The sequence below is a fragment of the Chelonoidis abingdonii genome, chromosome 5, assembly GCF_003597395.2.
Source record: "Chelonoidis abingdonii isolate Lonesome George chromosome 5, CheloAbing_2.0, whole genome shotgun sequence".
NCBI classification, from domain to species: Eukaryota; Metazoa; Chordata; order Testudines; family Testudinidae; genus Chelonoidis; species Chelonoidis abingdonii.
In genome coordinates this window covers 72,296,275-72,323,832 of record NC_133773.1, presented here as the reverse complement: position 1 = coordinate 72,323,832, position 27,558 = coordinate 72,296,275, and the positions used below count along the sequence as shown (strand labels likewise).

General features: G+C 42.5%; 1 protein-coding gene across 10 annotated transcripts in view; it reads left to right on the top strand.

Moving 5' to 3' along the window:
• NEK1 (NIMA related kinase 1) overlaps positions 1 to 10,613 on the top strand; it is a 118,362-nt gene extending 107,749 nt beyond the window's left edge. For 9 of the 10 annotated variants that reach the window (XM_075066367.1, XM_032803645.2, XM_032803643.2 and 6 more), the window contains 3 exons: positions 2,031 to 2,164; positions 2,430 to 2,562; positions 7,892 to 10,613. In XM_075066367.1, coding sequence (XP_074922468.1) covers positions 2,031 to 2,164; positions 2,430 to 2,562; positions 7,892 to 7,905 — 281 coding nt within the window. In that variant the 3' untranslated portion in view covers positions 7,906 to 10,613. Of the gene's footprint in view, positions 1 to 2,030; positions 2,165 to 2,429; positions 2,563 to 7,891 lie in introns of those variants that run through there. The other variant, XM_032803647.2, reaches the window with a different exon arrangement.
• The last annotated feature ends 16,945 nt before the right edge of the window (positions 10,614 to 27,558 follow it).

The following is a 27,558-nucleotide window of genomic DNA, read 5'->3' as shown; positions in this document are numbered from 1 at the left end:
TCTAATGATTTTAGTTGCCCTTCTCTGAATCCTTCTAGTGCCAGTATATCTTTTTTGAGATGAGGAGACCACATCTGTACACAGTATTCAAGATGTGGGCGTACCATTGATTTATATAAGGGCAATAATATATTCTCAGTCTTATTCTCTATCCCCTTTTTAATGATTCCTAACATCCTGATTCCTTTTTTTGACTGCCTCTGCACTCTGCGTGGACATCTTCAGAGAACTAGCCATGATGACTCCAAGATCTTTTTCCTGACTCATTGTAGCTAAATTAGCCCCCATCATATTATATGTATAGTTGGGGTTATTTTTTCCACTGTGCATTACTTTACATTTATTCACCTTAAATTTCATTTGCCATTTTGTTGCCCAAACACTTAGTTTTATGAGATCTTTTTGAAGTTCTTCACAGTGTGCTTTGGTCTTAACTGTCTTGAGCAGTTTAGTATCATCTGCAAACTTTGCCACCTCACTGTTTACCCCTTTCTCCAGATCATTTATGAATAAACTGAATAGGATTGGTCCTAGGACTGACCTCATTTGGAACTGGAAGTATGCAATCAGGCAGCAGCAGAGGAAAAAAAAAAAAAAGAGAAGCAAATACACTATAGTACTGTGTTAAACATAAACTACTGAAAAAAGGGAACGAAACTGATCCTGTGCTTGTTTCATTTAATTTAAGAAGGTTGGAAGCAGTATTTTGCTTCTGTATAATAAAGTTTCAAAGCTGTATGAAGTCAATGTTCAGTTGTAAACTTTTGAAAACAACCATAAAATTTTGTTCAGAGTTACGAACAACCTTGATTCCTGACGTGTTCATAACTCTGAGGTTCTACTGTATATAAAAATGCTGCTTAACATGTACAGAGCAATAGAGAAACTGAAGACACATTTGCTGTTCCTGTTTCCTACTCCTGTTGAAAGGTCTCTGAATTGTTAGTTTCTGACCAGATAGCATGTGGTTTTCTGTAGATGAGGTATTATCTGGGTGTCCTTAATGTAAAGAAATTCCTTAAGGCTTTAGCTATTAAGCACGAGTGAGTGCCATCTCTCATATGCTAATTCTCTTAGGTCATGTCTTGACTCAACAAATAAGTTGTGTTTTAAAATGTGTTGGCTAACAGGATTTAAAATAATTTCTATATTGTGCAGGCCTGGCAAATAATACTTTAAAAAAATATTTTATCTAGTTGTGGTTCACTCTAAGTTCCCACATGTGTTGACCATGACCAGCTAACAAGTTTAAAAACATGACTTCACTTTGCTATGTGCAAAGTCCATCTGTTTTTCTTCCGTACACACTAGGGCACATGTGGGCTAGTTTTGCTACCAAATCAGGACGTGAAGTGAGAACTTGGGAGTTACGTAAATTATGACTGGGTATTCCCAGAAGTCACCTAGATTTATTGTGGTTCGAGAAGGACGTACCTTAGCACAGAAGGAATCCAAACAGATCATTCTTTATATCAAATCTTTATCTGCAGATGGAATATTAGATACCAGATTAAGGACTCATTTAGTAGGCTTTTGCAACCTGCCGTGGTGTTTTAGACCCATCTTTGAGACTTATGGAATGGTTACGTGGAATTTTACCCAGCAATTCTGTGTCAGTGCCAGGATTAAGTCAAATGTCTATTTTGGGACAGCTGTTTCATTGAATTATTGTGAAATGTTACTGCTAGTTAATCTGCAGCGTGGGGTGTATGGAGAAGACAGCTACATAACATTCCAGTACCACGGACACCCGGACTGTATTGGTTCCACAGAGCCACATTCATGCACCTTCTTACCTTACAGTTTCTTAGATCATTCAAAGGAGAAAGGGTCTATTACTGCTTTTAATTAGTGTCTCAGTGCTGTTGTGAATGTGTGGTAGCATGTGGCACACTCTTGAGGTGAACTGCCTTCAATTTGATTCAGGGGTCTGGGTGGACTTCAAAAGTTCAAGTACATGGAAGCAATATATTCAGAACTGAAGTGGGATTAAACTTTGAATTTCCTCCTGTTATATTTTCTTTTCCTAGACAACAGTGATGGGGATATTGCCAGTGAATGTGAAGCATATGACAGTGTCTTCAGCCATTTGGAAGAGTTGAGATATAATCTGGAACAGGAAATAGGCTTTGATAAATTCATTGAAGTTTATGATAAAATAAAGGTTTGTGGAGTGCTCTAAATGAAAAACAGATCAATCTACCTTGAGTTGCTTACTGCTGTATAGTGTTATATGACTAGAATTTATAAACATTCTAACTTTGTATTCTGTTCAGCATATTAACGCTAATACAGAAAATTTCATTCTGTGACCTAAAAGATTAATGTTTTGTGTTAATCCACAATTCTTTTTATAAATCTGTAAATTGTTTCACTTTATGATGACTTCAAATTTTAAATTGAACCACTTGCATTGTCTACTCTTATAGGCAATACATGAAGATGAAGACGAGACTATTGATATTTGTTCAACAATAGTTCAGAATATTCTGGGAAATGAATATAAACATCTATATGCCAAGATTCTTCATTTAGTGATGGCAGATGGAGCCTATCAAGAAGGTAATGTTCTTAACACTTTACTGCAGTTGCATACTATTTCTGTATTATATTCTCCTGCCTGGATAATCTCATTTGTAGTAGTCTGTGACATTAATATTTTTTCTAAAACAAACAGTTTAAAACTCATTATTACATTAATTACTTGGATTAAAAATGATCAGAAATTCACAAAGGATATTGGGGAAAAAAATAATCCTTACAGGAAATTTATCAGATTTCTCACATTGAACATTTTTTATTAATACTATGCACATTCCTTTTGTAGCTAATCACAGATATGCTCCTACAGGTAAAGTTGGTTATTTAGCTCTGGAGCATATATGGATCAGAGCAGAAATGAGGGAGATAAAGAAGAAATATAATAAATAGCCAAACCCAGGCTACTAGAGGTTCTGCCTGAAAGAGATTTGTGTTATCAGACTGTTATCCCTTTGATACCTATACCATCATCCTGTACTTCTTCATCGGTACCAAAGGAGTATGAGAAAGATCTGGGTCAGATCAGGCATCTGGGTTTTGTACCATCGGTACTGAAGGTGGCCTTCATCATCTGATTCTTATCTATATGCCACTGGTGCCAAAAGAGTTTAGATATCCAAAAAATGTCCATGTCCCCACTAAGCCGGAATCTCTGTTACTTAATCGTACCGGTCATCTTGCAGTACAACAATCTGCTGAGTCACCAACTCCACATCTGTCTTGGAGGCCATTTTACTCACCAACTTCAGTCATCCAGGGCAAACAATTCTCTCTCTCTCACACACAAACACTCACACTCCACATCCGCCCACCCATCTGTTCTCACCTCCCCCTGAATATGTTGAGGAGGACTCTGACTCTCAAATTTTAGTAAAGGGTTCTCCTGTATATTCTAGGAGGCATAATTTGCCCACATGTACCAACTCTGTGGAAGAAACAAGACCCCAACTCCCACCCTCTGAGTTATGACGCTATGCCGTTTGGCCCCTCCCTCAGTGGCCTTGGTGGGATTCTGTGGCTATTTACGTCTTCCAGTTTAGGTCAGCATCTACTCACTGCCAAAGGGAGAATACACAATGTCATTCTTCTCAACCTCCTCTCTCACCTTCCCAAATAGGGGAGGGGAGATTTTTTGAGGAGCAGGAGGTAAGGGGTGACAAAGAGGTGACACCTGTTATTAATATTTTGTTGTCATTGCCTGATGAAGCCATCATGCCTTCACTATCTTCTATGGCAGATGACTTCAGGATGTTTCAGGAGCTGATGAAACATATTGCCAATATGCTTCAAATTCCATTGGAGGAGGTCCAGAATTCTAACCATAAACTCCTGGACATTTTGCACAGGTCAGCCTGTATATGGGTAGCCACCCCGTCAATGAACTTAATCTTAGCAGGCTCTGGCGATCTGGCAGACTCCACTTACCACACCACCTACTTGTAAATATGCAGCTAAAATGTACTATGTCCTAGTCAAGGATCCTGAGTTTTTATTTTCTGCCCTATACCTTTTGTAGTGGAGGCCATCAATGGATAAGGTAGGCGATACAATTCTAAGTCTGCCCTTTACTCCAAAGACCACAAGGGACTTGACCTCTTTGGTTGTAAATCCTGCTCCTCGGCCATATTACAGTTTCAAGTTGCGAACCACTAGGTGCTTATGTCAAAATATAATTATTTACAAGTTTAATTCTCTTATTCAACACTTCCTGGCTGAGCATCAGGAAGGTCAACTTTGGCAAAAATATAATTACAGACGTGCCTCCTTAGATGCTGCCTATGCTGCAGCACAGTTCATAACCACCATGACTGTGATGGGATGAGAATTTTGGTGGAAGCTGTTGGGTTTCCCTAGTGAGGTTCAGAGTACTGTTGAAGACCTTCCTTTTGACAACCAGCAAACTATTTGCTGAGTCTACCACTGACTTTCTTCACCCTCTGAGGTACTTAAGAACCGTGCTCAAATCCCTCGGGATCTATACACCTGTGAACAAAAGAAGGTTTAGCACATCTCAAGATGTCAGAGGTTTCTTCTTCACCATTTTTCTAACTTCCATAGGCCACCTGAGTAACCAAGAGACCTAGATATTCGAAGAAGCCAGCTTTTGCCTCAGCTACTTCGTCTCACCATTCACAGCTTCTAAGCACCAGTTTTGATAGCTTGGACTGGAGTCTCAACCGATTAGTCGACAGATTTTACTGCTACTCCGTCCGACGGTCAATCCCCCCTTTTGGATACCGTCTTTCTCAAGTTGAAGCTGCATGAGAGAATGTAACATTGGACAAATAGATGTTGGAAACATAACATCTGGTTGCACCATTTCATTTCAGTCCTTTGCCCACCACCCCATCCGTTTTCAGCTACCTATCTCATGATCAGTTGCTGACACAAGAGATTGCCTCTCTTGTGTGTTTAGGAGCCATAAAACCAGTTCCTGTGTAGCACAAGGGAAAGGGATTCTACTCAAAGTATGTTCTGGTTTCCCAAAAGAAGTAAGGATGGAGGCCAATGTTAGACCTCAGACGTCTGAACAGATCATGTGCAGGCATAATTTCCTCTCTAGCTTCTGGAGGTTGGTTTATGAATTTCAGCCTACAGGAATACATTTTCATGTGGCATTCCAGCCTTCTTACAAGAGGTTTCTTCTATTCCTGTTCAACCATGACCATTACCTGTACCAGGTGCTCCTTTTTGGCCTCTCCTTGGCCCCAAGGATATTCTCAAAGGTTATAGCAGTCAGCCATACACCTTCATCATGGAGGCATAATCATCTTCTCTTATCCAGGCAATTAGTTGTTCGGGGCAGACCTTATCAGAAAGCATTATCAGCGCTACAGGTGATACAATCCCAATTCTGCAGCCTAGGCCTCCAGGTCAATCTCAAGAAGTCCATTTTGATACCACTTCAGTGTCTAAATTTTAGACACTGAAGGTTTTCTGGATGTGCTGGCAGGCAGGGCTTGTCTCCCTTCCAACAGATTTCTCACCCTCAAGAATCTCATCTCAAGAATTCAGTGCATTCCCCAATTGTCAGTAAGAAACCATCTTCAACTGCTGGGGCACGTAGCAGCTTATATTTCAGCATGCCAGGTTACATCTTCGGTGTCTCCAGTGATGGCTTTGGATGGTCTACAGGCTGAACAGGACAGGCTTGTATCTGTTACCCAGTGGATTCTGCAGTCACTCAACTGATGGGAAGACCCTGTGAATATCCATGCCAGAACCACATTTATCCAAAATCACTCTACTGTCATGATAACATCAGATGAATTATTCTTGAGATAGGGGATACAGCTGGGACCCCACACAGTTCAAGGCAGATGATCACTGCACGAACAGCTCTTCCGCATCAACTTTCTGGAGTTGAGAGTGGCCAGAAATATTAATTTTCATTTTCTCCTTCTATTCAGAACCAATTCAGTCAAGATAAGGACAGACAGCATGGCCTGAATGTATTATATCTATTGTCAGGTAGACACACATTCCGCTCTCTCTGCACCAAAGTGATAAAACTCTGGAATTGGTGCATAGCCAATAATATAGTCATCTCAGCCGAACTACCCGGTATAAAAACACTATGACAGATGACCTCTGCAGACATTACTCCATAAATTACAAACGGGAGCTAGACAAGTGGTCCTCAACAGACTATTCTTAGCTTGGGGATTCCCAGAGGTCAATCTTTTTGCCCAAGCAGCCAATACAAAGTGCAACAAATTCTGTTCCAGGGCAGGTTTTGAGCCTTAATCTCTAGGAGATGGCAGTCTCATTTCATGAACAGGGAGCCCTCTTTTTATGCACATCCACCACCACCATTGCTTCTAAAGGTTCTCAACAAGATCAAGCAAGACCGCATGGTAATCCATTTTGATTGCTCCATCTTGGTCAAGACAGGTTTGGTATCCTTATCTCATCCAACTTGCCTCTTACCCGTCTGTTGTCTCAGAATGCGAACTAGAGATCCTTGTTCTTAATTGCCTCATGAAACATCCTTTTGAGTTACTAGCTACGTGCTCCTTCTTACATCTACCTGTGAAGACGGCATTCTTGGTGGCCATCACCTCTGCCCTTAGGGTCAGGGAACTGGGGGCTTTAATGGAAGATTAAAGGTGTTATTTTGAATCCATCCAAAAAAAAATTATCTAAAGTTCTCTACAAAAAGGTGTTCTCTACAAAAAGGTGTTATTTTGAATCCATCCCAAAAAAAATTATCTAAAGTTTCTTCTGAATTTCATATTAATCAGACCATTCACCTTCCAATTACTTTCCCAAGCTACATCAGACTAGATAAGAAACTTCTTTCCATACCCTAAATGTGAGGAGGCTGTTAGCGTTTTACTTGGATAGAACCAGACACTTTAGAAAAATCTCCTAGGTTTTTTTATGTCAATTGCAGACAGATTTCAGTGATCCCCAGTCTCCATGCAGAGGGTCTCAAGATGGATCTCTGGTTATATTATATTACCTGGCATGAGTTGACTGATGATCAACCTTCCCCTAGAGGGATAGCTTATTCTACAAGATGACAGTCTACATCCGTAGCTTCTCAAATATGTTCCAGTTGCTGAAACCTGGACACGTGCACCTACTTTCTCCAAGCATTATGGTTTTGGTTAATGCTGCTAGATCAGATACTGCAGGAGGAAATGCAGTTGTACTGTACTGAAGTCACCTGAAGTGGAGCACCCATAGGGATGTAATAGAAGAAGGAGTGATTATTTACCTTGTGCAATAACTAAAGTTTTTTGAGCTGTGTCCGCCAAGTGGTGCTCCACTACCCCATCTCCTTCCCCTTTGATTCAGATCATCCCTAGTGGGATGGAGAATGAGAAGGAACTAAGGTCTTTTTGCCCCCACAATGCTTTATATCCTTGGTGTGGGGGCACAAGGATGCGAAGGGTAGATGCGTAAGCTAAATGAGCACTACTACCAAAAATTTCCAATCAAAGGCGCAAGGGCATGTGCACGTTTGAAGTGCAATACCCATATGGACGTACATCTTGAAGAACTCCAGTTACTACACAGGGTGAGTAATCTCTCCTTTCTTGGTAGTGAAAGGATTTCATTGTGATAACAGCTTGTTATATATGATTAAGTTGAACAGGCCATATAGAATGCAAGAATCTTAAGAAGTTTATTAGTCCAGTAAAGATGTAATGTTTTTTGCTTTACAGGCTTGTATGCATAATGCTTTCAATTCTGTTTTGAAATCTGTTAAAAAATAATTTTAAAGTTCATTTCAATCTTACTTCATAATAGAATTTTTATCGTATATGGTTGCTTACTTAACTATTTATCTTACTAAGTTTTAGTGAATCTGCTAAATTTGTCTTTTTTCCCCTCTCTACAGATAATGATGAATAAACCTGAGTCAGGAAGTGTGATATGTAGGTGTCTGGATTTTTACAGCAGAATTGCAAGTTACAATGGAAAATGTAATAATAACTGAATAAGGAGCAGGAAAGTGGGAGACATAAGAAGAGTATGCTAATTGCATGAAAAAGATGGAAAAACATGCCTATATTTCAGATGAGATGTTTATGTATTTCCTCATTTTTAAAGTTACCTGCTGCAGAAATTACACTTTATCTTAAAAATTTCAACCAAAGTATACAGAGGATGGCCCAGAAGATGTGTGTTTTTTTTTAAATCAACATAGATTTATCGTGTAATAGAGGCCTTGCCATATTAATTGTTGACTGTTAGGTATAAGGAGTTAAAAGGATTACCATGTTTTGAAAATGCCTACTTCTAGCTCTTCACTTACACACTAAAAATAATTCTATTTATCCCTACTAAAGATTGTATTTCATTTTCAGTTGACCAGTTAGACTGTATTTAAATAATCACATTGTATCAGTGGCCCAAGTGTGAATATTTCACGTTTTTTAGAATAAAACTGGTAGCATGTTGAAGTTTCAATTTGTCATTTTTTAACTAGTATCACCCAAATTATCTTAATAGTTTTTTGCAAACTGAGGCAAACTGGTCTTTATCACGTCATTGAAAAAGTTAATTTTTTTCCAAAGGAGTAATGGAATTCATTTGGAACTGGAGAGTTTCTGCCATAATCTTTCTAGCAGAGACATTAATACTTCAAATTTTGCTACCTTCTCTAACTCTAAAGCTGTGCCAAAGTTAAGGCTGCTCTTTTTTTTCCCCTCCTGCTACACAGAGAAAAACAAAATTGGATAATATATCTTTGTTAAACACTTAAATACTGTGTTACTGTTGTCATTTTGATGCTGATGATTTGTTGTGTGAGCTCCCAGGACAATATAAACCTAGATTTTCCCTGTACTCTCTTCCTCTGTCAGAGGGAGCACCATACCGGCAAAATAAGGTGTGTTTTGTTTTTTTTTCCCCAGAGACAATGACTAGAAAGTGTTACTAGTCTGTGTGTACAACAGGTCAAGTATTACAGATCAAATGAAACTTATAATTTTCACTTATTCTGTTGGAGAGAGATGGATTTTCAAACCCTGAGTAATAGCAGTCTCAGCTGGAAAAATTTAAAAGTCAAATTATTTTAGCATTAAGTTAAAGTTAATGTGTACATTATTTCTAATCTTCATAAATAAATACTTGATTTTTGTATAACTGTTTATTTTTATGATATTATTACTATTAAAAATTCCTTTCTTGCCCATTGCAGGGGGCAGAAGGGTTAAACAGTGTTAAATTCTTTTTGCTTCTGTGGAATTGTTTTCTTTACATGTTTTAGAACCAGAGTGTCAGATTAATTGGAAGAAGAGGGTCAAAATCCATTGTTCCGTTGGCTGGGTTATAAATTTAGGAATCCACAGTGAAATCCCACTGATGTCAGTGGGAGATTTGTACAAAGATCAGAGGTAAATGGTCGTGATGTATTACCTAAACTTTCAGTTATTATTTATTCCGTACCTTAATTTTTCTACTGATTCAGACAATACTAACTTCTCCTTTATGACCTATGGTCTTCCTTTCTTGTGTTTCCTCATGTTTTCTCTGTTTCTCTTTGTCTTTACTATGTCTTTTTTTTATTTATTTTATTCCTTCTGCATTTCATTTTCTTCAACAACTCTGTTTTTCCCTCCAGGCTTTATTCTCTTCCTCTTCCCCATTTAGTCCACTAAAATGATCAACAGTGAAGTAGTTAAGCTTGACATTTCAAATGTCTATAGAGATAACTGTACAAAAAGATTAATTGGGAATGGAGGAACTCACAGCTTTTAAATTCATTGTTTCAAGCTGTCTGCAGACTCAGATGCACCCTTTGACACTGGTTCTAGTTCATATTTTCAACGTTAACTTTGTAATTGTTCAGAAACAAGATTTTTAAAAAAAAATCCTAGATTCTTCAGGATCTGAATATGCCATTTAGACCACAAATATACATCAAATTGGCTGTTGGATGCTTTTGTTCTAGAATCTTGAACTTCCACAAAATTCCTGAGATGAAATTCTAGCCCAGTGACGTCAATGGAAATTTTGCAATTGACTTCTGTGGAACCAGAATTTCACGTAAATGTGTGTTACTTCTAACACACAACCTACACTAGGCATGGCTTCTTCCTATAAGAGTAGGACGTTTTGGCCATACTGAGTGGAATACAAGCTTTTAAGATGATGATAGTACTTTTGCCAGTTAACTTTGTGCAGAATACATGCATATTTTTTCACATTTAAAAAAGAGAATAATCTTAAGGCCTTCCAACCAATTCTGAGTTCTCCTTAATCCCTCAAGAGCTAATTTAAGGTGCGTGAAATAGCAAATAAGAATATTATTCAAGTGTGGAAAAATCAATCTCTCCACATTTTAAAAAAATTAATCTATTTGTACCCTAGAAGAGGATCAATACCACTGTTTGCAGATTTCAGTCTGTGTAGAATAATTACATTTTTATGTCAATTGTTTAAATACTTGGTTGGCAATTAACATAAAACCCCAGCCAGTTATAGGAGGAGGTTGTCCATAGCATGTGTAGTATTTTGAATGTAAGTTATGGCAGTTTATTTAAAGAAACGATCTTTAGGCTCAGCACTTACGGGCCTTAAAATTATTTAAGGGAAAAAGATTACTTGTTGAGGATCTAATTTTGCAATGACTTTCCATTGTAGAAAAAAATTAAAATAAAAAACTAGTCCACTGTGGGTCTGATCCCTGTGCATTCAGAATTCCTGTTTACTGCAAATTGAATTTTGAGCTTCTTCCCTCAATTTCTTCACTCCTTCTCCCCCATCAGAACACAGTTGGCCAAACTGAGCAAGCTGAAAGCCAAGAGGTGCTCCATATGCAAAGAAACTTTTAAGAGCCTCAGAAAGATAGTTCTCCATGACTGCTTCTGATATGGGGACCATCAATCTGCCAGGCAAAGGCATTCTGATTCAGAACATATTATCAGAGCCTCTGGTCCTGGATACCATCAACGCCGGAGACCCTCCGAGTGGCATGAGAGATTATCCCTCTTGGTGCTGCCCGCTCTGGCCCCTGTGGGGCCCCAGTCATGGTGTAAACCTGCGGTTGGACCACCACAGTCTCTACCTCTATGGCAAGCTTCCCTTTGCAGAGGTCTGGCCAGCGATCGCCCTCTTGCAGCTGACACGTGTCTGACAATGATAGGCTTGAGGTGTGGCTCACCAGTAACTGGGTGCAGACATCTGGAGGCATGTGCCCTGCAGCAGGAGTTTCGGAGTTGGCGCCCAGAATCTCTGCAGCACCGGTACCATTCCAGGCAGAGGTCAAGGGACTGACGGTACTGTCCCCAGATCATCGCTGATCCCCCAGGATGGCGTCACTGCATGCAGCTGCATCTTCATGACACCAAGCCCAGTCTGGTTCCCAGGCCCACTCCACATCCCAGTACTGCTCGTTAAACGTGAGGCATAGATCGCCAGCCTGGGGCCATCACGGATCCGCTCATTGAGTTCAGCCAGACCCAACTCCGGGAGGAGTGTCCGGTACTGATCGAGACAGAGCCATCACTCAGCCCAGTCTTGGTCACAGGGGAGCTACCGCTTGGGATACAGCTCAGATTCAGAGTGAGGTTCCCTAGCTGCAGGACAAGCTCCAAAACCTACGTTGATGGCACTGCAGCTGGCCCCGTGGCCTCAGGCTCCATGGCTGGCACAGTGGTACCCAGGGAACCAATGGGGATTCACTCAGGCCTCCTGCTCGGTATCCAGAGCTTTGGAGAGATCGGCTACCTCCCTCTCCTGCTCCCCTCCAATTCAAGAGGCTTCAGCTGCAGACACCTCACAGGCACAGGAGGAAGTGGGCAAGCAAGCCGTCATACCGTCTCTGCTTGTGGAGGACCCCTTGGTACTGGCTTCCTCCTTGTCATCTCCAGACAAGGGTATAGTGGGGACCACTCCATCAGTTCCCCAGGATGATTCTAAGGCACATTAGGAGCTGTTAGAGGGTGGCCGCCAAGCTGGGCCTTCAGGTGGAGGAGTTAGAGGAGCCCGCAGACTCCCTCTTTGATGTTCTCTGCCCCGTAGCCCCGGCCAGGGTAGCGTTGCCCCTACATGAGGGGGTTGCAAAGATTACAAATGCTCTCTGGCAAACCCCCTCCTCATTGCTTTCAGTCTCCAAGAGGGCAAAGCACAAGTACTTCATCCCATTCAAGGGTCATGATTATGTTTATACCCACCCTGTTGCCAGTTCCTTAGTGGTAGAGCCAGTCAACTACAGGGAGAGACAGGGTCAACCTGGGGCTACCCCTAAGAATGAAGACTCAAGGAGACTAGACTTGTGTGGGTATAACGTTTATTCGTCCTCCAGTCAACAGTTGCCGGTGGCCAACAATAGGCCCTGCTAGGCTGCTATGATTTTAATGTGTGGCAGGCCATGACCAAGTTGGAGAGCGCACCTCCTAAGGCTTCTAGGAAGGAATTCCAGGCGATCCTGGATGATGGCTCGAATGCAGCCGGAGCAGCTCTCTAGGCAGTGTCAGACGCAGCAGACACCACTGCCCATACCATGGCATGAGCCATCTCGTTGGCTGCTCCTCTCTGGTCTTTTCCCAGAGGCTCAGCAGTCAATGCTACATCTCCCTTTTGACGGGCATGCCCTGTTCACAGAACAGATGGACAATAAACTCCATGGCCTGAAAGATTCCTGCACCATCCTGAAAACACTGTACCTGTATGTCTCTAGCCCTTCCTGCAAGCGGTTTAAACTGTAGCAGCCACAGAGCCAGGGGAGCTGCCCTTTCCAGCAGCCTCCCCACCAAAAATCCAGGGGCTACAAGAGGCACTCTGGCCACCAGCCCCTGTCTATATCCTAGTCAGGCTCGAACCACAGTAAGCAGACAGGCAAGCGCCTGTTTTGAGGTTAAACCTGAGGGCGACCTACCGGTCTGTTCCCCAGATTCTTTCTCCCCTCTATTTGCCAACCGCCTTTCTTCCTTCCTCCCTGTGTGGGTGTCTATAACATCAAACTGATGTGTCCTCAATATGGTGGCACCAGGGTTACAATCTTCAGTTACTTTCTACACCCTCATCTCTCTTCAGGGACCCTTGTAATGAGAATCTTTTCACGCAGGAGGTAGAGGGTCTACTGCAGCTGGGTGTGGTGGAGGTAGTTCCTGTGGAGTACAGGAACAAAGGATTGTATTCCCAATACTTTTTAATCCCCAAAGCCAAGGGTGGTCTGGGGCCCATACTAGACCTATGGGGCTTGAACTGCTTCTTAGTGAAACTGAAGTTCCTTATGGTCTCCCTAGCTACCAGCATCTCCTCCCTGGATCTGGGAGACTGGTACGCTGCCCTTGATCTGAAAGATGTGTACTTTCATACTGCCATCTTCGAGGGACACAAGACGCTTCCTCCTGTTCACAGTAGGTCCTGACCACTATCAGTTCGTGGTCCTTCTGTTTGGCCTACTGACAGCACTGTGGGTATGTACCAAGTGCATGTCGATGGTGGTGGCTTACCTTGGATGTCGGGGTATCCAGGTCTACCGATACCTCAGTGATGGGCTTGTCAAGGGAAACTCCAGGCCCAAGGGGATGTTGTGGTGTTGCTGGCCTCGTGCGTTCACCTCAGCCTGTTGGTGAACGACAAAAAATCCACATTGGTTCTGGTACAGAAAATAGACTTCATCGGAGCAGTGCTCGACTCAACCTCTGCCAGAGCATTTCTGCCACTGGAGAGATTCAGGAGATTGAATGACCTTATCGCAGAAATCTCTGCCTTTCCCCAACCATGGCATGCACATACTAGGTCACATGGCAGCGTGTACATATGTGGTGTGCCATACCAGGCGCCGGATGCGATGCCTGCAGCAATGGCTGGCAACAGTCTACTCCCAGCCCAGGGACCAACTTGAGAAAGTGGCTACCATCCCTGCGATGGTACTTACCTTGCTGCAGTGGTGGGCTGACCCCGGGAAAATCCTGGAAGGCGTTCCCTTCGTCAGCACTCCTCACTCGCTTGAGTTGGTTTTGGATGCCTCAGACCTCAGCTGGGGAGCGCGCCTCGGCACCCTCCAAACCCAAAATATGTGGCCCCCAAGGGAGTCGACGCTACACATAAATGTCAAAGAGCTCAGGGCGGCGCACAGCACATGTGCAGTTTTCCTACCTCACCTGTTGGGCAAAGCGATCAGAGTCCTCACAGACAACACAGCCTCGATGGTCTACATCAACAGGCAAGGCAGAGTACGATCCTCGGCCCTCTGCCGAGATGCAGTCTGTCTCTGGGACTTCTGCATCAGCCATGGAATCCATCTAGAAGTGTGTCACCTTCTGAGTGCCAGGAACACTCTAGCAGATCACCGAAGCAGGGACTTCTCCTCTCACCACAAGTGGGTGCGCCACTCGCAGGTAGCCAGCACAATCTTACAGAGGTGGAGAACTCTCCAAAAGAATTTGTTTGCCACCAGGCAGAACAGGAAGTACCACAATTTCTGCTCCAGACAGGGTCTGGGCAAGGGCTCCCTCTCCGATGCCTTCCTCCTGCGGTGGGCAGGAAGCCTGATTTACGTGTTCCCTTCGATTCTGCTCATCAGCAAGATCCTAGCAAAAGTCAAGAGGGACTAGATGCAAATTATCATGATGGCTCCAGTGTGGCCGCACCAACATTGGTTTGGCATGCTGTTGAGCTTGGCAGCGGTCCTTCAGTGGCCCCTGCCAGACGGACAATACCAGCTGTCACAGGACCACGGTCACCTCTTGCACCCCATCCTCGCGTCTTTCCACCTTGTGGTGTGGATGCTGCGTGGCTGAACCCTGAGGAATGGACCTGTTTGGAGGGGGTCCAGTAGGTCCTCCTGGGAAGCAGAAAACCCTTGACTAGACAGACCTACTGGCAAAGTGGATGAGGTTTTCCCACTGGGCAGCCGAACGGGGAATCTCCCCTTCGTGTTCTTTGGTGCAGTCGATCTGAGACTACCTGCTTCATTTGAGGAACCAGGGCCTCGCACACTCCTCTATCAAGATGCATTTATCGGCCAACTCTGCCTTTCATCTGCCCATCCAGGGGCAGACGGTGTTCTCCCATGACATGATGGTCAGGTTCCTCAGAGGTCTTGAGAGATTTTTTCCTCAAGGTTGGTCCCTCAGTGGGATCTTAATTTGGTTCTGTCCAGGCTCACAGGCCCTCCCTTTGAGCTGTTGGCCTCGTGCTCCCTGTCTCACCTATCATGGAAGATAGCTTTCCTGGTGGCGTTGACATCAGCAAGGCAAGTTTCCGTGCTGCGACCCCTGACCTCAGAACCGCTGTACTCAGTCTTCTTTAAGGACAAGATCCAGCTCCGGCCCCACCCGGTCTTCCTTCCCAAGGTGGTGTCCGCTTTCCACACATGCCAGGACATCTTCCTTCCGGTCTTCTGCCCTAAGCCCCATGAGGCTAATGAAGAGAGGTGCCTCTATGCTTTAGACATAAGAAGGATCCTGGCTTTCACCAAGATTGGACAAAGCCTTTCCATAGGTCAAATCAGCTTTTCATCTCTAAAGCTGATAGGATGAAGGGCCTCCTGGTGTCCATACAGAGGATTTCTAACTAGATCACCTCTTGCATAAGGGCTTTTTACAAACTGGCAGGGACCTCACCGCTGCTAATCATCAGAGCCCACTTGACCAGAACGCAGGCATCCTTGGCGGCCTTCTTGGCACACATTCTGATCCCGGACATCTGTAAAGCTGCAACGTGGTCCTCTGTGCCCACATTCACAGCCCACTATGCCATCACTCAACAGGCCAAGGACAGTGCTGGGTTCGGCAGAGCTGTGCTGCACTCTTCATGTCCATGAACTCCTTACCTACCTCCATGGGTACTGCTTGGAGTCACCTAAGTTGAATGGACATGAGTAATCACTTGAACAAGAAAAGACAGTTATTTTTTCTGTAACTGGTGTTCTTCGAGATGTGTTGTTCATATCCATTCCACATCCCATCCTCCTTTCCCACTGTCAGAGTTTCTGGCAAGACGGAACTGAGGGTGGAGGGGGCTGGCGGTGTCCTATATGCTGCAGCATATGCGCACCACTCCAGGGGGAGCCAGAGTCAGTCCTCCTACGGATACTGCTGAGGGAAAAACTTCCGGCACTGTTGCATATGTTGAATGGACATGAGCAACACATCCTGAAATACACCAGTTATGGAAAAAGGTAACTGTCTTTTCCGTAGCCCCATGGACAACTTTAAACTGACTTCAGTATTAATAGGCACAGCCCTAGACTCACAGAAGAGTGAAAAGGTCAGCTCTAGAAAGGAAATCATCAAGTTACAAATCCTCCGTTTCTACTTTTAAAGAAACTACTACAGTAAAGGGTTTTAAAAACAAACCCCCCCAAATCCTCATTTTCTGTTTACATTGTGCAGAAAGAATTGTTCCATTAAGGATTGATGCTATAAGCCAAAAAGGGATGCTTTCATACTTCTGTATGAGATTGGACAAAATGTAAAGCACCATGTGAAATTCTGGACAATATTATTTTGTGCAAAATGTTTTATAGTTTTTTAATGTCTTCCATTGTAAAGAATTTAAATTTATAACCTCTTTACAAAGTATACATTGGCAATACCACTGAAATGCCACTATATCTAACAGCAGCCTCCAAGTGCTGTACTTTACATTGTTTGACAGTCTGGTGGGTGAAAACTGGGGCCAACAACTTTGAGAAATCCTTACTTTTTCATGCCCGTCTCTCCACCCCCCAAAAAGGGTATTGAGATCTTCATTGCCTGTGCAGAGGAGTCAGGACCTATCTCAGAAGACTTTATCTAAAAAACTTCAACATACAGTGAACTGCAGGAAACTCCTTTATCTACCAATAAAGAATGAAAAGGCTGATTCTCTCCTGTTAGGATTTCAACCAGTGTTTCCAAAAAGCCTAGGTATTTCAAAGCAGAGGTTGAGATAATTATGCTATCCTCTTTCTTAATTTTTGAAATAATGCGAGTTAAAAGATTTTTCAGATAATACAAACATACCCACTGCCTGCTTTCTGTGACTCAACAGAAAACAATAACAATGACAGTTTGTTTGGGGGAGTATGGGGAAGTGGCTTTGGATAGTTGACTCAGTTGTTTCTCTCCACTATGAAATCTGTAATATACTTCCTTGTAAATACGTTTTGCAGTTGAAGACACACTTGACAGTAGAAAATGCAAGTTCACTGCTTTTGCAGTGGCTTGCACTTAGCTACTCTTGAAACTAAGATGTTGATGGATCTTATGCCAGGTTGTCCGAACTGCATTCTAATAGCTATGCTTTTCTGTCCACACCAAACATTGTACTTTTCCTAAATAAAACCAGGTGATATCTTCAATTCCACATTCTCTCAAGCCTCAGATATCCAGGCTTTTTTCTGCAGGGTCTTCACGATCCTGCCTTTTTGCTTTATCCACACCTAAAACCTTGTCCGGGTTCTCATCTTTACCTTGACTTCTACAGTCGCCTCATCTCAGGCTTTCCTAACATGGATTTTGCTCCCAGCTTAGGTCCTTTTAAAACATTGCTGCTAAAATATCTTCCAGGCACCTCCACTGCGTCCCCCTTTAACCATCTCAAGTTCAAGTTTCTTGCTATTACAATTCAAGCTCCCAACATCTCTTCTCCCTACTTACCCATTCTTATGCCTTAGGTTATTCTGCCTTCTCTTCTATGCCATTACTTGATAGCATGTTTTTTACTTCTCTCACAAGTGCCCTTGCACTTTCTCCCATGCTGCCTGTTTGTGTGGGAACACACTCACCAAACTAGTTTGGAAAACTGCTATCCTGTCATAATTTGCTAAACTTAAATCCTTTCTTATTTGCGTCATGCTACATCCATTTGTTTTGAAATTACTGTTATTGCATGCAGCCCACTATTCTTACTCTTATTTTGCAGTTTGGTTGTATTCTGTATTTGCTGATCCTCAGATTCTAGTGTTGCTGGAAAAATGTATTCATGGCTTAATTTTGCATCTCCCTTTAGATTAACAGAGAACAAATGTTGTCCTAACCGTGAAGTTTGCGTTTCCTCACTTTACAATTTCCTGTGCTGAGGTCTTATTGTTAATGAATCTTCCAGAACCACTCTTTAAAATCAATATGAATTAATTTAGGTGGGTAGATTATACAATTTCTGAGTTTTTGAAATTATACCAAATGCTATAGTGAGATCAACTACATAGTTTCACTCTTTCTAGTGCCTTTCTTGTTCTGCTTGTAATTCAAGTGTGTGGGATTGAGGCTCCTCAGCAGCATTTGTTAAACAATAAAATCTTGGTTAATTATTGCACATCTGATCTTAGAAGTATAATGCCAACTAACTTCAGTTACCAGAGAAATTAAATAATTGCTGATCACCAGTCTCTCCCATTACGTTGATGTCAGCTATTCCCCTCCTGCATGCAGTTTCCTGTAATAATTCAAAGATGCAGCTCAGCCTGTGTTAGCCATGCCTTCTCCTGCTTGCTGCCAGATCTTCTTTGTCCACTGCAGTAGTCCAGTGGTGGTTCACTTTGCTCCCATCCTTCTCTTTTAGATGTTATTTTTAACCATTTTGGGGGCAATTAGTATTTTGCTGTGTTTCAAACCTCTTTGCCTCCTCCTGGTCAGAGATCAGATCAGCATGGTGGTTACCGACACCCTAAGCTTCTGGTGCAGTACCTCCCTGGCAAGTTCCCCTGCCCTGTTTCTGCAATCACTGGGAAAAAATTCAAAAGGAGCTCTGTGTCTGGAGCGGCTTGCTCAAGCTCAGCAGAAGATTTGAAAAAAAAAAAATGCTCAGTTTTCACCCAGCCACCCCTATCTCTGCTAGGGCACAGGGCTTCCTGCAAAACCCGGAGAGTCCGGGTCCCAAAAAGGCAAAAGCAAGTGCATACTTTTGTGAGGCCATTATTACTATTGTGAATGAGCAAGTGGGGTGAAAATCAGGGGTTAAACCCCTTCACCTTTGCCTTCTGGCCCTGAGTTGCAAGGGTTTATTTCCTACTGAGTGTCTTTCTCAGCGCTCACTGACCCACCCTCACCCTGTAGCATGTCTGGACATGCAGAAAAGCCTGTGACCCTGCAGCCTAATGAAAACTGAGTTTGTCTGGCAGTGCAAGGACTGTTGCTCTGCCAGGGAAAGGGGGTAAGATTTGAGGCAGCAGAACAATGGGAATTGTGCCTTTTGATAATCAGTCATAAACTCTTGATCTGCCAGGGAAGGAAGCTCTGTTAACATCCTCCCTCCTCCTCCACCTGCTGACTCCACTCTAAAGCCTTGTGCATTTCAAGCAGCCTGTGATCAGAACGGAGACTCGTGAGGATTCACTCCCCATGGAGCTGCACGTTCATGAGATTACAGATGGATGAATGAGAAATCTCTTTCCATGTTCAAAATTATCCAGATTTTCTGAGTAAAGCTCCAAGTAATAGGTTTCTCCTACAATGGGTTTTAGCCTGCTTGGGGAAGCAAGCAGGTAGCTTTCAGGCTCCTGGGGAGCATTAACAAGCTACTTTCGCAGCTGAGTCCTCTGTTACTTGGTCTCCAGATGAGGCTGAATTGTATACTATCTCTTCCTGTATGCAGCCAGGGAAAGAAGTATCACACATGCAACAACCACCATCACCACCTACAGAACTTTTCCAAGACAAAATGTCAGTCAGTGGCCTGCAAGGAATGTATTATTATTAATAATAAAATATTTTTCCTCCTGCATTACGAGCTGTTTTCCTGTTGTCTCCTTTGAGGGCATCATAAGATCCAAATGGGGATAACTGATTAAACCAAATATTAAACTAAAATGTTGTATAAACAAAGAAATTCCATAAATTTTTGGGAGTCTAAGGTTAGAGCAACAGTAGCTCTAACCGCTGAAAGACAGTCATACCTTCAGAAGGGGACTTCTTTCCAAGACCCCATAGACCATAAGAGTGATGATTCACTGCACAGCAATTTCAAAGCTTCAGCAATATCTGTTGAGACCAAATTTTTTTCATATATTTAGTTGGAAAGCTTACTTTGGGGTAAACATATCTAGGAATATGATCCTTGCTTGAATTGAGATGTCTTGGGCCTTGTCTTGGTGAAACCATTGATGTGATTTGTGACAAGTAATGGATTCTAACTTGGTGACTACAATGATGTCATGTTACACCTATGAATAGTCATTCAGCCTCAGTGGATATCTAGTGCATCCAGACTTATGGGTGAGGAGCTATTGAGGGAAGCATTAGAGAAATCAATAGCTGAGACTGCAGAGAGGCCTCAATCCTCTGTGAAAGCCAGCACAGCAGTCCATTGGTTCCTACCAACACAAGGGCAGAAAAAACTGGAGCAGAAGCTTCCAAGAAAACCAAGATGAATTTTCGTCCAAACCAACAAAATCTTTAGCATAACAAAGACTCTTCTTTCTAATCCCCCTATCATACCCCGAGCCTTAACTAGCTGGTGGTAGTCACAGCAGGGCACAGAGCACAGGCCACAGTATGCAATGCCACAACCAGACTCTGGATTGCCTCCAAGCATGTGGCTTTGCATTAACTCACGGAAAAGCTCCTTGATTACCCTTGTTAAACTTCATTCACCTAGTAGTGGAGGTAAATACTTCACTGATGTATCTAACCATCACTAGACAGATTCCAGAAAATCCAGGATCTGATATCCATGCTGGACAAATCCATGAGGCCAACCATAGCTCAGTATCTCTACAAACTGGGACAGCTGGTTTCACACATGGGAGAGGTCACATACCAGGTGTCTCCAGGCCTCTATTCTGAGAGTTTCCCTGGAGCAAATGCAAGGCCAGGTACTGGTTCCCAACCATGTGCTGAATCCCCTAAGATGATGAACAGTCCCAGAGAATGTCAGCAGGGGTCTTCCCATATGCCTTCTAGTCCTGCAGGTTCTCAGAACAGATACCTGTCTGAAGGGAGGGTGAGCCCTTCTTGGGACCCAGAATGATGTAAGGTAGCTGGAGCTCTAGGGCAAGAACCATAATATCAAGCTCTTGGAGCTCACAATTATCAAACTATCTCTAGTGAGATTCCAGAGCTCCCTGGAAGGCAACTACATCTTGGTCCAGGCATGCAACATGGCCCCTTGGTTGCATACATAAACAACCAAAAAGTGAGTATAAGGAAGGTAGCTCTACATGCAGAAGCGATGGAGACAATGGAATAGGCAGACAAGACTCTCACTGTCTAAAGACAATACATGTGAAAAGAGAGATGAACCAAATGGCAGGCTGGCTCTGCAGATGCAAAGTTAACTATTTAAACTTATTCCTGAACCAGGAAGTCTTCATTCTGGTCTTTCAGACATCCAGTCCCCTCAGCTGACTTCTTTGCCAATCACAAGAATGAAAAACAGTCAAAATTCTTCATCTGGGAAGCAGACACCAAGTCCATAAGGACAGATGCTCAGTTGCACAGATAACCAAAAGTCCCTCTGTACGCATCCCCCCTTCCCTTTCCTAGGGAAGATGGTCCAGAAGATAACATGAGAAGCAGCAAGAGTGACAGTGGTAATTCCATACAGACCAAGGAGAGAGTGGTTTTCTGATCTGATAAAATTGAATCTGAAACCACAATTTTAGCTTCTGACAAGACCAGACATTATTTTCACAAGTCCCATTCCTCAGTCAGATGCAGATAGCCTTCAAGTGACAGCTGGCTACTGAAAGGGAAGCACTAGCTACACTTGGCCTATCTTTCAATGTGATCAGGACTCTGCTCTCCTTAAGGAGAATTTCCATGCAAAAAACCTACTCCATGTGGACCAAGTTCAGTTTGTTGTGCAAAGCATGCATCACAGATCCAAGGGCTCCTGCGATTCTGACCACTCCAGACTTCCTTCAGGAAGATGCGGATAAGGGCCTTCAGCCCAGCACTATAGCATGCCAAGTGTCTGCCATCAGAAGTGTACTATTTTCAGGATCCTCTGACTCCTTGTCAGAATGCTCAGGTATCCAGATTTCTCAGAGCAATCAGACTGGCCAGACCAGCAGTCAGGCAGATCTTCCCTAAGTGGGACCTATCACTAATGTTGAAAGCCTTAACAGCGCATCTCCTTGAGCTTCTGACTGCCTTCGTTCTGTCCAGCACCAGAGCCCCAACCAAGAAGCAATGGCACACTCTAGATATCGGAAGAGCACCAAAAACTTATAACAAGCATACAGAATCCAAAAGGGCTCCCTGTTCATTTCCTTTCATTTTGAGGTGCTAAGGGCTTACAGTATCCAAGCTATCCCTTACTAGATGAAACAGACTACTGCACTGTTGAGGCATGCCAGCTATCCAGTGCACCTATTCAAGAAGGAATCAAGGTGCATGATCCCTGGCAACCTCATATGAGTCAAAAGAGTGTGTGCTTTCACTGCAGAAATCTGCAGAGCAGTCACATGGTCATTTGGCTAACAGCGTTGTCATGCACTATAAGACGCACTCCCTGTTTCCACCAAGGCCTCCTTGCTAGGAAGGTGCTGCAGATGGTAACGTAACTTTGCCATTTCAGCAGTTCAAAAAGGGGTGTGTGTGCTTTCCTGATATCTTAAGAAAATAATGACCATGCTGGATCATAACAGTGGTCCATCTAATCCAGTATCCTATCTTCTGACGGGGGCCAGTGCCAGATTTGTCAGAGGAAATGAACAAAACAGGGCAATTTCAAGTGCTCCATCCTTTGTTGTCCATTCCCAGCTTCTGGAAACTGGAGGTTTAGGAATATCTAGAACAAGGGGTTGCATCCCTGACCATCTTGACTAAGAACTGCTGATGGACCTATCCTCCATAAATCTATGTAATTTTTTTTGACCCCAGTTATACTTTTGGCCTTCACAACCAGGGCCACCCGAGGGCGGGGGGTTGAGGGGACAAGTGGGGCAATTTGCCTTAGGTCCCAATGAGAGTTTTTTGAGGCTCCTGGAGCAGGGTCCTTCACTCACTCCGGAGGCCCCAGAAAACTCTCACAGGGTCCGGGCCCCCGGAGCATCTTCTGCTCCGGGTCTTCGGCGACGAGGGGTCTGTCCACCCCGGGACCCACTGCCGAAGTGCCAGGTGTTCGGCAGCAAAGGCCCCCTGAATCCTCTGGCAGTGAACTCCACAAGTTGATTCTGCATTGTGTGAAGAAGTACTGCCTTATGTATGTTTTAAATCTGCTGTCTGTTAACACAGGAACTAGGGGATACTTGATTAAGTTATGTGAAGAGGTAAATAACATTTCCCTATTCACTTTTTTTCCACACCATTCATGATATTATAGACTTCTATCATACCCCAACTTAGCTGACTTTCTTCAGAAATGAATAGTCTCAGTCTTTTTAATCTTCCATGCCCCCAATTTTTGTTGCCATTGCCTGTACCTTTTCCAATTCTAATAAATATTTTTGAGATAAGAGTGACCAGAACTGCACATAGTATTCAAAGTGTGGGTGATTTATATAGTGGTATTAAGATATTTTGTTTTATTATCTATCCCTTTCCTAATGGTTCCTAACATTATGTTTGCTTTTTTTTTTTACTGCCGTTACACATTGAGCAGATTCATAGATTCTAGGGCTGGAAGGGACCTCGACAGCTCATTGAGTCCAGTCCCCTGCCCTCATGGCAGGACCAAATAGTGTCTAGACCATCCCTGATAGACATTTATCTAACCTACTCTTACATATCTCCAGAGAAAGATTTCACAACCTCCCTAGGCAATTGATTCCAGTGTTTAACCACCCTGACAGTTAGGAACCTTTTCCTAATGTCCAGCCTAAACCTCCCTTGCTGCAGTTTAAGCCCATGGCTTCTTGCTCTATCCTTAGAGGCTAAGATGAACAAGTTTTTTCCCTCCTCCTGATGACACCCTTTTAGATACCTGAAAACTGCTATTATGTCCCCTCTCAGTCTTCTCTTTTCCAAATAAACTAAACCCAATTCTTTCAGCCTTCCTTCATAGGTCATGTTCTCAAGACCTCTAATCATTCTTGTTGCTCTTCTCTGGACCCTCTCCAATTTCTCCACATTTCTTGAAATGCGGTGCCCAGAACTGGACACAATACTCCAGTTGAGGCCTAACCAGCGCAGAGTAGAGCGGAAGAATGATGTCTTGTGTCTTGCTCACAACACACCAGAATTATGTTTGCTTTTTTTTTGCAACAGCATCACACTGTTGACTCATATTTACCATGTGGTCCACTATAATCCCTAGATCCCTTTCTGCTGTACTCTTTCCTAGACAGTCTCTTCCCGTTTAGTGAGATCTCTTTGTGAATCTTTGCAGTCAGTTTTAGACTTAACTATCTTGAGTAATTTTTCGTTGTCTATAACTTTTGTCACCTTACTGTTCATTTTTTCCAGATCTTATGTTCATTTTTTTATCCATCCCTACACCTGTTCACTGCTTGCTACTTCTCATATATACTACAATTGTGGGAAAGACCCTGGGCTGCAGAATGGAAAATTTCTTACCAGCTAATTTTCCTTTTTGCTAGCAGCATCTCCCACAGTTGTACCCGGCCTGAATGCTTCACAGCCATGGGGCAGCATTTTATTTTTATCACATAGGCAGTGGCCTACTGTATGTAGTTAGTATTATTGTTGCTAATCATTTTCTAAGAGTTTTTTCACTACTTTGGAATTAATCATCCGGTAGCAAGTGGTAGAAGGGGTCATGGCTAGCATAGGCTGTGCTGCAACGTTAAATCACCTTCAGAAACTGCAGACAGGAAAGAAATAGCCCATATGTATCAGAATTGAGGGAGATGTTGCTAGCAGAAAGAAAATTATCAGGTAAGAAACTTTCCATTCCTGCTCGGTTTGTAGGGACTGGGATCTCTGATCTTGGTTGGAGCCTCTAGATGGTATTCTAATAATTTAGAATTAAAATTTAAAATATTCTTTGAAAGGGAAGTTTACATATAATATATACACATACATAAATACTAGTGATACATGTTGCCAGATCATCCAATCAAATTCAAAGTAGCCAGCCAAAATTTCAGAGCTTTTATGGTAAGAAGTCAGTTAACAAAAACAAAATCCACACATTAAGTTTACAGTGTTCTTGACAAGGTTTTGTATTCCTGTAGTGTATAACACCGTGTTTCAATAATTCATGTTCTAGCTTCTCATGCCCCTTTAGGCTGGCTCTCCCCCTACTCTGCCTGAATATTGTATGTTTGCTTTATATGCATGTTCTCAACTTACTTCGTGCTTAAATTAACAAACAAACCTTGGACATTGGCAATGGAAATTTTTGAGCATAGTCAAACTTCTGGCAGGGAAGTTTTCCATGTTTGTTTGCAAGAGAAATGATCCACTATATTAAAAAGCTTCTAGAGGAACTTTAACTGGAATTGAGCTGCTACAGCTCCTGTCACCATACTCAGATGATTCTCTTTGCCCTTGGTTAGTTTTGTAATTAAAGTATTCCTAATACTTGCTTTAAATTAAGCACACAATATACTGTACTTTGGTACACTTGACTGTAATTTTTTAAAATATAGTCCATTAAGGCTGTAACATAGAAGAGAAAACACATTTTGCAGTGGTCAAAGAAACCTGTTATAATTCAAACTGAATAATGTAGTGGCTGATATTAAACAACATGCTTCTACCAACATGCTTACTGGTACACATTTTAACTTCTCTTACACCCTATGGGTGCCAATAAACACAATCCTATATTTGATGCATTTCTCCCAAATTGGGCAACTCTGAAATAGGGACAGCATATATAAGCAGAATACTGTCCTGCCCCCATATATCATGGAACTATGGGATGCTACATGGAGATCATTCAAATATGTATGAACAAGGGAAGAGGAAAGTAAGAGGAAAATACTACTACTCTGAACTGTTGAAATCATTGAAGCAGAACCTAAAATGTTCATACAGGGATGGGGGTAAGACCACTTAATCATAATTGCTGAATTGAACTTAAGTCATGATTTTCAAAAATCAAAAAACACATCTAGTAAATTAAATAGCCTTAATAAAATTACTATAATTTTGGTAAACTAAGTTTAATTGTAGGTGATTCGTGGCTTAAAACATTAGCTTAAATCACGTTTCATGAAAATGTTAAACAAGATAGCCATTCTTGCTTTTAGATCCTTCCCCACTGTCATGTTAGAAATGCATTTTCTTGTCTTTTTAAGGGTGATATTGAAACACTGGGACTAGTATAGATAGTTGCTTCAGGCTTCCTTCATAAAAGCTCTACAGTTAGCAGACAGTTAGTGTCAGAGGGCAAGACTAGCGCAGAGGAATGTTCTGCATTTGAGGAAGTTATATTCCCAGAGCAGAAGTGTCTAAAGTATTTAGTGATTAGAGAGGACACAAAGCATCCTACTTAGCTGTTCCTCAGATACTTTTAAACACCCTCATCTCTCATACTAAATAATGTACCTCCAAGGCATTTAAAATGAATCCAACTATTAAACTGATGTAATTTCCTGCTAAACTAGCTATGCCCTTATGTCTGGGGTCCAACTCAAAGGCCAGTTGTTCATTGCCAGTACTTTCTTAGAAGCAGCATAGTTGATCATTCATGAGAATAAAATGCTAACAAAAACTAAAACTTGTCTCTGTTAAACAGCTGGGTTACAGAAAAGGAAGTTAAAGTACTGCCCATGAACTGTGTCACGGTATTCAACACTCCAGTGTTCATGTGTGCCACTAAACAGCAGTAGCCGTAGTTCCCATGGAACAGTAGCCATGGAATCAATGGATACAGACCCTTGCCGTGTGATCAGGTACAACCTTATATAATTCTGAACCACACCATCGTGGTCGGAGGGAGGAGGGGAAACAATTGCTTACTAGTAATCCTGTTTGTCATCTTACATCCCTGGTATTGTATTGAAAAGTATCACTCTTCACCTTTACTGCTACCATGTGTTTAAGCAACACAAAGATGGGCCATGGGCTGAGCACTGAAAGGAAAGCAAAGATGCATTTTGCATAAGAAAAATATGCACCTAACCCACCACCCAGGTGTGAAAAGTACCATGCAACTTAAAACTTATTTAACACTGTCATGGTGTCCAGAATGGGTCACAGCTGAGACAATTTCAGGTCAGACTCAGAAAACAGGGTAGACATCCCCAAACTGGAGGTATATTTTATAATTAGATTTAATCAAACCCGCAACAACTGTATGCTCCTGGATCAGTATACTAGCTTACCATGGATCCACAGTCAGTCTCCTGACACTTCAGCTTATATTCCCATTCAGGCAAACTGGACTTAATTATGAAAGGTTATTAAAACCAGAAACCATCACACATTTGGTTACTCCCAGCCCAAGAGAGCCAGTCACTTACCCCAGGTCAAGGTATACTTCAGATCTCCCCAAAGACAATGCTGAAGTCAATTCCTTTAATAAACTAAACTACAGATTTATTAGTTAAGAAAAAGAAATTAGAGCTATTGAAAGGATAAAGCAGCTAAAATATATTACAGGTGAATCAAACTTTGTATGTCCAATATGATGGCAGAGGGGTAGTAATTTGCAGGGTTTTCAATAGTCTCTCAGGGTTACCTAGAATGGCTCTAGGGATCTCGGTCCAACCACTCAGAATTCCACCCTGTCAGAATTCATCAGTCTAGAGATGCAGAATCATTCCAT